Raw genomic sequence first — 11,892 nt, 5'->3', positions numbered from 1 at the left:
CTGTAAAAATACAATTAATTTATTAGTCTTTAGTTTTGATTCAGATCAATGGTGTATTTCAATTTGTCTCCTCAAACCTTTCTTCCTACTTGTATTTTCAGTTGTTACCTTGGGGGACAGTGTTAGAGGGGACAATTGGGAATATACCATTTATTTCAAGTTGTTGGGAGTCATTGGTAGTCTTTTGTATTAGTTAATGTTGAACCATGCACGTGCACGTACACGTTGCAGTAGACGGTCCTTCGGGGAAGGTACACGCTTGTGTTTAAACATTTTAGTCTTAAGGTCTTATACACAGTGTCGCAAGCACGCACTGGCGGTTTTTGTAAAAATTAGCATTATTTCAGTTGTCAGTCGTTTTAACCACCCATAACATTATTTGCGCGCTACGCCACTATATTCAAGTGGCTAAGCCGGTTACTGACACTGTCGTCGGCGGCAGGTCAGCTGGATTAAAAGACCACTTCATATAGTGAAGTTCCCTGAAACATATGACATTAGTGCTACATACCAGGCACGCCGCCTATGTAGAGCGTGGCGGGCGGCGGCAGGTCGGCGCTGTCGTCCAGCAGGCGCGCGGGCGGCGCGTCCTTGAGCAGCTCGCCCGCGTCGAGCCGCAGCGCCAGGCCGCGCGCACTGAGCCGCGCGCGCACCGCGTGCCAGCCGCCGTCGCACGCCGCGCCGCCGCCCCCGCGCGTCGAGATGCGGGACCGCTCCCCGCCCGCTGTCTGGCGGGACAGGACCACCTGCCGACAGGTTCAATAGAAAACATCTTTTGCCAAACGATACGGCGATGATGCAGGATTCGTAACTCGCGTTTTTATTCGAAAATGACCGCAATATTCATTTCTATCATGATGAATAGCTAACTTCTTTGTATGAGATATGTTTCTCTGTCACCACGGGTAATGATCACAGCAGAAATGTCATCTCGGAAACTGGCCGTACGCGTATTAATATTACGTTTTCCTCCAGATATTTCTGCACCGTAACGACATCACACAGATTTAAAGAAAAACCGCTATCAATCTACCAAAACACTACAAAAGTCAAAGAACATACATATTTAAAACAATTAATTACAACAGCCAGTGAGCATTACCTTCATTCAATCGCAACCCCTAACACTATTCAAAATCAAAATCAAATAATTTATTCATTTAGGTCAAATATTGACACTTATGATAGTCGTTACAATTACTGAATCTACCACTAGCTCGGAAAGGGGGTAGAACCTTATGAGAAGAGCTAGCGAGAAACTCACGGCCACTCTTTTCAATTGCCAAAAGTTTTACAATGTGGTTGATACAATAATTGATCATGCGAGGAGCTGCCAACAATCAGCGATATAGACTAAACGTCAATTAAGTTAAATGAATTTAGCTAGGTTATTTATTAGTCTCTGATCATACCGTATGTTGGGAGCACCTACTAGCATGTGATAATAAGAATATGGGCAGCAAGTGAGCACACTGGTTGTGAACATTATAAAAAAAACTGACAGTTTTATGAATAACATCAAATTGTACGTAACATCACCTATTTGCATCATTAATTGCCCATATTTTACAATATTTAGACCTACTGCTACTGAGTTTATACAATTTATAGCATAGTTCCCTAATTTCAAAGAATCCTAATCAAGCGAGCGACTAATCCCAAGAGCTATTGTCGTTTAGATACTCTTCAATTCTGTAATAAGCTTTCCTAACGAGATGTCCTTTAACAGCAACTTTGAATTTAGGCAGGGGTAAATCCATGATGTGCTTGGGAAGCTTGTTGAAGAAACGAATGCCAAGACCTACAAACGAATTGTGCACCTTGTGTAAACGATGATGGGGACCTACTATTTCTATTCATTATTAATTCATCATTACGATTACATAATTATTTTGTTATTACGATATTCTTTATATATTTTATTTAAAAAAATTACATGTATAGTAAAAACTGTTAATGTGAAGTGGTAATGAATATATAAATAAATTAGTATACTTACGGCACCATCTTGTACTTGCAACAACAACCCAGCCGCAGCAAGTAGTACTCCATTCGGTTCACTCGTCCTGAATTGCAGCTTGAGTTCCGTGGAGCTCTCTGTTTGATCCGCTACTAACGACCATGTGCTTGACCATGTTGCGTGCGCGTCACCTATAAGGTAAAGACAACGTTATTTAAATGAACAAATAAAAAAATACAGGAGTAGAAATGGTTGAACACTTTTTTGTACACACTCAAGATTGGTGCACGTTAATTGCGTGCACGTGACGCAACTACCTCATCTTTCTCTGACTCTTTTATCTGCCGTAAATGTGGTGGCAGTAGCCGCATAGGCCCTTTGAGCTACGAACTAGAATGCAAATTCTACCTGACGCCACTTTAATCATCTGTTATAGATGAATATAGGCCATGAATGAAAGATGCATGGGTATATCGTATATGAGTGCACACTAACAGCTTTTGCCGCACGTCTTGTAAGCCAAGCCAGCTTGTAATTAATTTGAGTTATAATTCAAGGGTTTAATGCTATAAACAGTTGTTACCTCCGAAGTAAGCAGCTTGTTCAACATTAGGGAAGCACTGTCCAACACCGTGGTGCGCCTGTGTGTCTCGTACTAAATCTTCAGCACGTCCGTTAAGTACCACGCGTCGCACGCAACCAAGGAACCCGCCCAGACGAACAATCTACAAACACAATGTCGACATAAGATACCATAATACGCTTGGTCAAAACAAATTCAACCAATTTATAGAATCGTGACGAAATTTTTTATGTCTGGAGTAAAACAGTTCTCAAGAAATACGAAGTCCCAACCGTTCTGGGTTAGCGCAGTGGACTCGGTCTAAGAGCTCCCACACACAGTGCCGGCCGCCGGGTGCGCTGGTGGGTTACGCGGCTTGCCGGCGTCATTTGTTCCTAACATTCGAGCATTTGATAGCAGAGGCATGTGTGAAGCAGCCATAAAGCTGTCATTGCGAGAGAAAAACTATCCTCTACAGTGAAACAATAAAGGGTTGAAATTGACTGTCTAGTTGATTATATTATGGTATATGTATAGTTACCGCATTCGGTAGGTTGGGTAGTGCAGGCGGCGCGGGCACGCCCCCCACGTACAGTCGGTGTGCCCGCGCGGCGGCGGGCGCGCGCGCCTGCGTGGCCGCGCCGCCGCTCGACAGGGACACGCGGGCGCGGGACACGCGCACTGACACCTGCACATACGTGGAATGTTATTACTAAGACCAACAAAAGTACTCTTTATTTTTCTGCTCTGAAATAAGCTATTGGTATCATAGTAATAATTATTGATTGATTGAACGAAAATTGAAAAAATAACAATGCCAATTTTTAATCACTTAATAACTATTCAGTATTCATCAAAATTTAAAAATTGGCAAAATACCAAAGAACAGTTAACGTTAGTACTGCCACACTCACCTATTTCTATCTACAAAAATACAATACAAACATATACATATTTTATTATAATTAATTTATAAACAATTCCACAAGACATTGTTTACTACTCACAGATCTCCAAGTGCCGTCAGCAACGGGTGGTGTCAACGATATTTCTTTCCGTTTCCTCCCTCGCACCACGAGACGTAACTTGCCTTCTTTTATCATCAGCGCCACGTAGTGCTTGGCTTTGTTCTTTGACCCCTGTACAAAGGCAAAACATATTGCTAAAGATATATATTATCTTTGACATAAACAATTTAATAAACTGATTTTTGCATAATCTGAGAAAAAATAATGCCACTGATTTTTGCATAATCTGAGAAAAAATAATGCCCTGATATGTTTATTAGACAATATTTCTTAAATTTGCTTATGAGACACTGGTATATAGAGTGAAAAAAATAGTATTTGGGTCAACAAAATAACATTTTCTATATATCATAAAAAAATAATTGAGTAAAATCATATTGAACCGGTAAAACTTAAGTTTTGATTCTGATAATATAATTCTTTCACAATAAAACTCATTTATACGATTTTATTTGAACATAACTTCTTTGGGCCACAATTATCTGCGTGTATGTATGTACCGGTACAAAAACAAGTAGTCCATCGTTGGCATAGGTGCGGAACTGTAGCGTGAGCGCGAGTTCCTTGGTGCGCTTGGGCAGCTTGAGTGTGGCGTGTGAGTGCGCCACGTCGCCGAACTTTACAGCACCTGCTTCCACTGTGTATGATGATGTCTGGGGAGAAAATTGATCTGTGAATTTGTTGGTTCGTATCTTTTTCACTTTTGTGTTACACAAAAACATTGTTATTAATATGGGAATAAGCTAATGCAGCTTTGTCCTACGAGGAGACATGTAAAATACACAACATTCGTACATTATAGTACAATACAAATATATTAAATACTATTGCCAAATCATTGTCATTAAATCTCATTCCAAGAACTAATTTCTATTATAATATATATTTATATTATTTGTAAGTACACTAAGGCGCAATATATTAATGTTTTTTTATAACATGTCATCCATCATAATCACCATACTCAAATAAAGCTGACTTATATACTTTAAATGAAGTTACACAGTCGTTTAAATACCTTGGTACATCCAGCGCTATTGCTAGGTTGTTGTTGTAGCGAATGTGGTTCAGTTCTCGTAATGCTAGCAGGTTCGTCGTCTGCACGTCCTAGCCGAGCACCTGCCCACGCTACTGCTGTTTCTAGGCCGATTAATCTACAAATTAAGATTTCAAACTTAAACAATAATTTATTTATTTGATTTACATAGTATAGTTGGGCCCTTTACGTTCATTCTAAGACTATTAAGAATTTCTATGTACCTAAAGTCGATTAGAATTTTTATGTAAAAATAATTTAGCCCGTACAAGCAGTTACAGCAGCAAACATCGCACATTATTTCAACATAAAAAAAGGTTTAGAAATTAGCTGTTTTAAAAATTATGGAAAATTAGCACTGGAAAACGAGGAAAACAATAGTTAATGTATCTCAAATTCAGAGGTCTTATGTTTTTCAATATGGAAAAAAGTGTAGTGTACTTATAAGAATATCCCCACAAAACTGAAGCTACACTTACTGTGAGTCGACTATGAGATCGGCGACAGTGCCCACAAAAGGTTTGAGCGGTACAGTAGCGGGTGGCGCGTCACGCACCCCCGCCAGGAACAAGCCCCCCGCGCGGGACGGGAACGCGTTCCCTGCGAGAGCTCCTGATGCGAGCCGCTCTTCGTCTGCCCATAGTTCTAGCTGCAACAATATGGACGGGTTAGTTGTACGTATTATAAATAGTATACTTGTGTTGTGAATGCAAATGCGTTGGTTACGTTTTACCTAACCAGCCTATACATAAATAGATGAAAGTTTGTACGCAAGCAGAGCCGCGCTGGCCAGTTAACTGATTTCCTGATGGCATTTTTTTTCACCCAAATATAAAGTGGGTATCATTATTTTCGTTTATTTTCGGTTTAGTAACGGTGATATTATACCACTGAATATCACTTTTAAAAATATATAGTGTACTTACTTGTTTATGCATGCGTACAATCCTGACAGTGTGCAGCCGTCCGTCATCAAACCTAGTGCCGTTTGTTCGTAATCGTAACTCTTCCTTACCAGCCGATGCTGCCACTTGTAATTCACCTGTAAAAGGAAAAACATATTAATATTGGTTTACCAACTATTCACGTTGAAATATTGGACTATATTCAAACTGATTTACTTTTTGGTCAGCTCATTGACGTGGAAACAAGGTGTTATTTTTTACATTAGATGAAAATATTTTATTATGCTTTTGTAAGTAATACTATGTATTACTCAGTAGATTATTTTCTTACCATCAATCATGACCAGTGCTAAATAATGCTTATCCTCGTCATCATCGAGCTCATTGTCTTCGCTAGAAGGGGCTCGGTAGAGCAGCACTCCGTCCGGCGCTCTCGCTCTGAACGACAGACCGAGCGACGCCTTGCGACGGAGCAGTGGGGAGGGGAGCTCGATGTAGCCTGCACCTTTTACTATGGCTGAGCGGAGTGTCTGGGGAAAAGTAAGATACAGTTGCTATGTAGAATAAAGGCATTTTATTACCGATACTCTTGTCTATAAATAAATAAATAATATTGTACGTATGCGTATACGTGTACGTGTACCTACATGACACATCCAAAATGCTGACAGATAATAAAAAAAATCAACTTGTTGGCATTTATTTGTCTTCATAGCGTAAAGTTTTTTGGGAACGTATAATGAAAATATGTCTGGAAATAATAGGCATTAAGCAATACGCTGTTCTTTACCACCACAAGTGCTATAAAAACATACTTTTTCTTGACTTACATACAGTTAGCATTATTAAATAAATATTTAAAGAACTTACTCTTTCTCCACACCTCGGCTCCACACCATGTCTAGCTGGTGCATCCATCAGATCATACCCTGATCTATCCACCGTGACAGCGCCAACACAGCCCAGCAGCGGCGCGGGCATGTCCCGCTCAGCCACGACCCCCGCGTGTCCGGGGGGCACCCCCGCCACCCAGTAGGGGGCGGAGGACAGGTCCGGGAGGGCCGCGGCCGACTGCACGGGGGGAGTGGGGGAGCCCAGGGTCTCCTCGCCGTTCACGCGCAGACTGCCTGCCCATAGGACCAACTTATTACGCCGATCGTGGCTCACGTATATGTTTTAGAAAAAAATGCAATACTTTACAAGATAAAAGATTTTTTAAATAAGAAGTTAATGTTTAGAATACGAAATACGGCTGTTATGACCGCAAAATTAAAGTAAACCAAGAAAGTGTGTGTCCTATCTGTGAGGTCCATGTTTCATTTAAATTAAAGTCTTAGCCGAATCAAAAACATATCCTATGTCTCATTTAGGAGTCTAATTATAATTATAGCGTTATACAGGTGAAATAGTCAGCCAAATTTATTATTTGGCACTGATAGACTAAAACTGTACTCATTTGAGAATACTTTATATTAAAGAGCGTTTTGGAGCAGTCTAGTAAACAGTACCTTTCTCGAGCTTGTTGCTGGCGAACACGCGGATGGCCTGCACGTGGGCGGGGCGGCCGGCGCAGTGCCTCCCGGCCGCCGCGATGTGCAGGCGCGAGCCGCCGTACTCCACGCGGAACACCACGCGGCACTCGCGCAGGTACACCGACACCGAGCGGTTCTAAGAAGACAAAATTCGTTTTTATATTTATGTAAGATTGGCGGTCACTACTCACGAACTAGCGTTAGTAAAATATAAACAGGGGTACACCTTCAACGTGTCCTAAATCAAAATAGGAATAAAAAAAAATTATATGATATATCGGGACATTTTGGAAGTGATCTTCAATTTTGCCATATATTAAAATCTCGTGCAACATGCTGTCATGATGACAAAATCAACGATAGATAGGAGTGTTCAAAAACATTTGTATAGTATCAGTAAATCTTATAGTTCTTACATTAGCAGTATCAAGTGCCATGAACAGCAGCGCATCCTCATCCCTGGTGCGGAAGGTGAAGGCCACACTGAACTGTCTCCGGTCCGCGGGGCGAGCGCGGGAGCGCTGCAGCTCCACGTAGCCGCCGCCGTTGAACCACACCAGGGACGACTCGCCGCCGCGGCTTGAGTACCATCTGGTGCAAGAGAATTTGTTAATGGCTATTGAATTAAAATTTTTTATGTATGTGATGGTTGTGATTTAACTACAAATGTCGTTTTGAGGCTTCAAAGTTATAAAGAATTTTTATTGCAATTATATTTATTTTACTAATTTAGAGAATATTTCGCAGTGGTTAGTTTTATGGACCATAATCTGCAAAATTGTTTTCAAAATGTAGTATTGTTGCTATAAATATCACTTCCGAGACCTTTTTAAAATTTCTATCAATTTTATAGTTTTTTAACGCGATCTTACATCATCACTCCCAAAAATTTAATTTTTTTTTATTAAGCACATGCAAAAAAGTATGTAGATTGAATACAAACAAAAACAAAGTCAACTAACCTCTGCGTACACCCAGTACACTGCGCTTCTTTAGGCTGATGTACAAAGTTCCATAATCCCACCGTGTTGTCATCTGCGTACAGCGCGTGCACGCAGGCCGGGAGTGTTCCCGGACGAGCACCGCCGGGGGACACGTGGGGGGCGGGGGGCGCGCCCAGCCACACGCGGGACGAGCGGAGGGTGACGGCGGAGGGGCTGCTGCTGTTGCTGGCTGACGATATGCTGCTGCCGGCGCGCTCCACGCGGAGGTGCACTGTGTTCCAGATCCTATGGGGAAAGACGGGAAAAATGACTTCTTAGGAACACTCATACATATTGACCTATTCATGGCGCAACTATAATGCATCAATGGATCTTTTAGCATATCAAAATACTGTTAATGCTATTCTGCGTCATTCTAATGCCGGTCAAAGGCCTTTCCTCATGTTCTTATTAAGATAACATACCTGAAAATATATTTATAATATGTTATCATAATATAGTATACCTTTCAATTTCAATCTTATAAGAAGTATGGTCAGCATCATCATGGGTTGGTTGTAAGACTTCAGGGTGAACGATGGACGCTTCTCCTCCGCCCAGATCCCACACCAGGTGTAACCGGCTGTTTGATACGAACAGCTTCATGTAGCTATCAGTTTCCTGAAATACACACAACAGTTATTTTGAAAACGTTTTGCTGTGAATGAAAATTTAAGTTGTGATGTCTCGTCTGAAATCTTGTGGGATGACCCAAAACTTACGAATAAGTTAGTTACTTATACATACATATACTGAAGAATGTAATTGGTTTAAATCGGATACGAATTATTTATTGGTTTCCATCTGATTACACTACGAATGTCATCAGATGGATATCAAGAAACAAGTATATTTGGTAAAGTTTTCTTAATTTTTTCACAAAATCGGTAGTATTTTTTTAAAAGACAATATGAAAAGTTTAGTTGTAAAGTTTAGTCTAGTTTTAGATGTAAAGTATCACGAACAAGTTACCTGCGAGTCATCTAACAAGTACATGAGTGGTCCATCTCTGACAGAGTCGTCGAACGACAATGCCAGTGCGAGGCGCGTGACGGCGGCCGACGCCGGCCACACGGCGTAGGCGCGCGCACAGCCGACCGGCGCGCCCGGTACTGATGTTAGCGATACTGAGATCTAGGGGCACACAACACATGTCTTGTTTAATATTATAGATATGCGTGTACACAAAAAAAAAATACGTTATTAAATAAAATAGATTTTTAAAATAGTAATTCTATGTAACATGAAAAAATAAAAAGGTTAAAAATCAGCAACATTGGTTCTAGAATCTAAATCTCTAGACTCGTTTTTGAGCTTTGTATTAGGCTTTTTTTACACGGATATTATTAGTGCCTTGATGTTAGTGATTAAAAATGACTGATTACTTAATACAGATAAGAGCTGTTTTATCGCCTAGGGCTGATGATTCTTTAGCTTATCTATATGGAGTTCCACAACAAAATATAGGAAAAATATTAACGCCATATTTTTTTAATATAGTTGTTAAATCCTAGTGACTCACGGACTCAGCAGCATGCCTGGCCTTAGCCACCTTGTCTCGTAGCGCGGCCAGTGCGGGGTTCAGTGTGGACGCGGCCGCCGCGTGCTGGCGGGCACGCGCTGCTGCTGCAGCCGCTAGAGCATCTGCAGTTTCTGCGCCACGGACTGTGTTGCCGCGGATCTGAGATACTGACGGATCGAAAATATGATGAATAAATAAGAATTTGGCTAAATATGGTAATATGTTTTTGTTTTATGTTCACGGTGGTTTTGTTGACTTCCCAATCTTAGATAGTGTTTTATGTATTTCTGTTAGATATGGTATGATAAGAATTAGTTAAAGTAACCGTTAAATAGCAGTTCCATTTCTTAATACTAAAAATATACGACGTGAAAAATGAGAGAGCAAATTAATGACATTGGCAAGTTGCTAATATCACGCTTTAGGAGCTTTAGAAGACTGTTGACAATGCGAAGGTAAGTCAAGTTTCAAAATTAAATAATAATAGTAAAGGTCAAACAATAAAGCCATCAAGTTAAAACTGCCAAAATAAGTAATAAGCGTGATTCCATATTATACAGAAACCTAGTACAAAATGCTAAAACTTTCTAGAACATTCTCTTACCATGTTCCTGGGCAGCGCCAAGCGCCGTATCACCATGCCTTTGCAACTCAGTGAGCTGCCTCCTCAAATGGTACCGGACCCGTCTCCTGAGCTCGCTGGCCTCGTCATACAACACCCTGGTACTAGCAAACACCCGGTCTGCTTGCTCGTTAGCAGCTGATAGGACTTCCTGGACGTTGGCTTTAGGTCTACCGCTTAGCTCCCGTTCTTGCCAGCCGAGGCCGCGAAGTATTACGCTTACTATGTCTGCTCCACGGCGAAGGTGTTCTAGCTGGTTGCGTAGCTCTGGGAGAAGAGAGGTAGTATTATATAAATTCTTCTGTCGTGTGAACGACTCACCATATTGCATAAATAAGTTAAGTAAAGTTAAGGTCCTCAGTTGTGCAGGTTGTGGGACACAGAGGGCACTGGAGCAAATGTACCATGGTTTGTGATGGGGCACCGCAGTCTTACTTTGACTAGCCAAACCCCATTTACACATTGTCTCGACAGCGGCCCGTCTATTATAAAAAAATGCAGTGGTAGGTGGTCTTGTAGCGAAAATGATAATAATTTCGACTGTATCTAAATACTAGTTTCCTGAAGCCTATATTACCTGCAAATAAACTTGGTAAAAACTGTTCACTCATGATGATGGCAACTTCGCTACTGTTATGTATAGCATAATGTTAGATAGTCTCATCATGAATCTGGCTATCAGACACAAAATAATTTAAAATCCGATAAAGCTCTGAAGATGAGAGTAAAGAAACAGAAACATAATATCCATAGGTAGTTTTCATGTATCAAAACTAAGAAAACATTTAACTTTTAGAGAAACCAGAGAAACCCCATATATTATACAACTTTTTCAGAATATTAACCTTCAGCTTTAGCCAGTACAGCAGCCCCTCTCCTCTCCAGGTCCTCAGACGTACTCTTCCCCCTGGCAGCCGTCTCCGCCATGGGCACATTCCCCTGCACCAGGGAGGCGGCTGCCGACGCGGCCCGGGCGGCGGTGTCGGCCGCGTCCGAGGCTTCCTTGACGTGGGTGGCGACGCGCGACCACGCTTGTGCTGCTGTTACACCCATGGATGCTGCCGCGCGGGACCCCGCGAATAAACTGGGTAGAGATTGTTTTTGATGTTATTATTTTGCCAGAATGTTTTTTTTGAGTGGATGACGAGGAAAAATAGTCGGTTTTAAAATAAAAGGAATCTATAAATTGAAGAGCCTTCGTTTTTGTTGTTGAGCGAGCGAGTTCCAAGATTAAAGTATAAGATTAATTGGTGACACAAGCGCAGATATATCCTTGTCCCAAAAAGTCATCAGTCACTTGCATGTGTTTATTGCAAATTTTTTTGGAGATGGCAATTGTTTACCGTTATACAATTAAAAATACACTTTTTTTTGCTTCTGTTAAAATAGGGAATGTTTACCATTCTTACCATAACTACCATAAAATTAAACTTTTTATATTATCCATCAATTTACTTGACACACATTTATTAAAAGAATCACTTACTTTTTATATTCCTTCGCTTTCTCTCCCAACTGTTGTACATGTTCTTCAACGGCATCTAAATACTTCTGCTTGTACGCCGGAGTGAGGTTGTACAGTATGCCCTCCTTCTCCTCTGCAGCGAGGGTTAGGGTCGATAGCTCGGAGGACAGGGAGGGAAACTTGATGGCGTAGCTCTGAGACTGAAGGAGGAGGGAACGGACCTCGTCTGTAACGTTTTTTGGGGAGAGGGTAGATATGTCCTGTGAAATTGATGTGA

At 41.2% G+C, this 11,892-nt stretch overlaps 1 protein-coding gene across 2 annotated transcripts in view; it reads right to left on the bottom strand.

The window, feature by feature from the left end:
- wb (wing blister) overlaps nucleotides 1-11,892 on the bottom strand; it is a 199,107-nt gene that overhangs the window by 2,321 nt on the left and 184,894 nt on the right. For both annotated transcript variants that reach the window (XM_076135719.1, XM_076135720.1), the window contains 20 exons: nucleotides 11,637-11,875; nucleotides 10,996-11,234; nucleotides 10,133-10,417; nucleotides 9,529-9,695; nucleotides 8,979-9,140; nucleotides 8,473-8,627; nucleotides 7,986-8,252; nucleotides 7,440-7,614; nucleotides 7,000-7,159; nucleotides 6,362-6,618; nucleotides 5,823-6,021; nucleotides 5,513-5,628; nucleotides 5,066-5,235; nucleotides 4,569-4,704; nucleotides 4,051-4,203; nucleotides 3,530-3,661; nucleotides 3,064-3,210; nucleotides 2,544-2,685; nucleotides 2,000-2,151; nucleotides 512-746 (listed from right to left, as the gene is read on the bottom strand). In XM_076135719.1, the coding sequence (XP_075991834.1) occupies nucleotides 512-746; nucleotides 2,000-2,151; nucleotides 2,544-2,685; nucleotides 3,064-3,210; nucleotides 3,530-3,661; nucleotides 4,051-4,203; nucleotides 4,569-4,704; nucleotides 5,066-5,235; nucleotides 5,513-5,628; nucleotides 5,823-6,021; nucleotides 6,362-6,618; nucleotides 7,000-7,159; nucleotides 7,440-7,614; nucleotides 7,986-8,252; nucleotides 8,473-8,627; nucleotides 8,979-9,140; nucleotides 9,529-9,695; nucleotides 10,133-10,417; nucleotides 10,996-11,234; nucleotides 11,637-11,875 (3,688 nt within the window). The remainder of the gene's footprint in view (nucleotides 1-511; nucleotides 747-1,999; nucleotides 2,152-2,543; nucleotides 2,686-3,063; nucleotides 3,211-3,529; nucleotides 3,662-4,050; nucleotides 4,204-4,568; nucleotides 4,705-5,065; nucleotides 5,236-5,512; nucleotides 5,629-5,822; nucleotides 6,022-6,361; nucleotides 6,619-6,999; nucleotides 7,160-7,439; nucleotides 7,615-7,985; nucleotides 8,253-8,472; nucleotides 8,628-8,978; nucleotides 9,141-9,528; nucleotides 9,696-10,132; nucleotides 10,418-10,995; nucleotides 11,235-11,636; nucleotides 11,876-11,892) is intronic.

The sequence above is a fragment of the Anticarsia gemmatalis genome, chromosome 3 (genome assembly GCF_050436995.1).
Source record: "Anticarsia gemmatalis isolate Benzon Research Colony breed Stoneville strain chromosome 3, ilAntGemm2 primary, whole genome shotgun sequence".
Classification (NCBI taxonomy): Eukaryota; Metazoa; Arthropoda; class Insecta; order Lepidoptera; family Erebidae; genus Anticarsia; species Anticarsia gemmatalis.
This window is presented reverse-complemented; position numbering and strand designations above follow the sequence as displayed.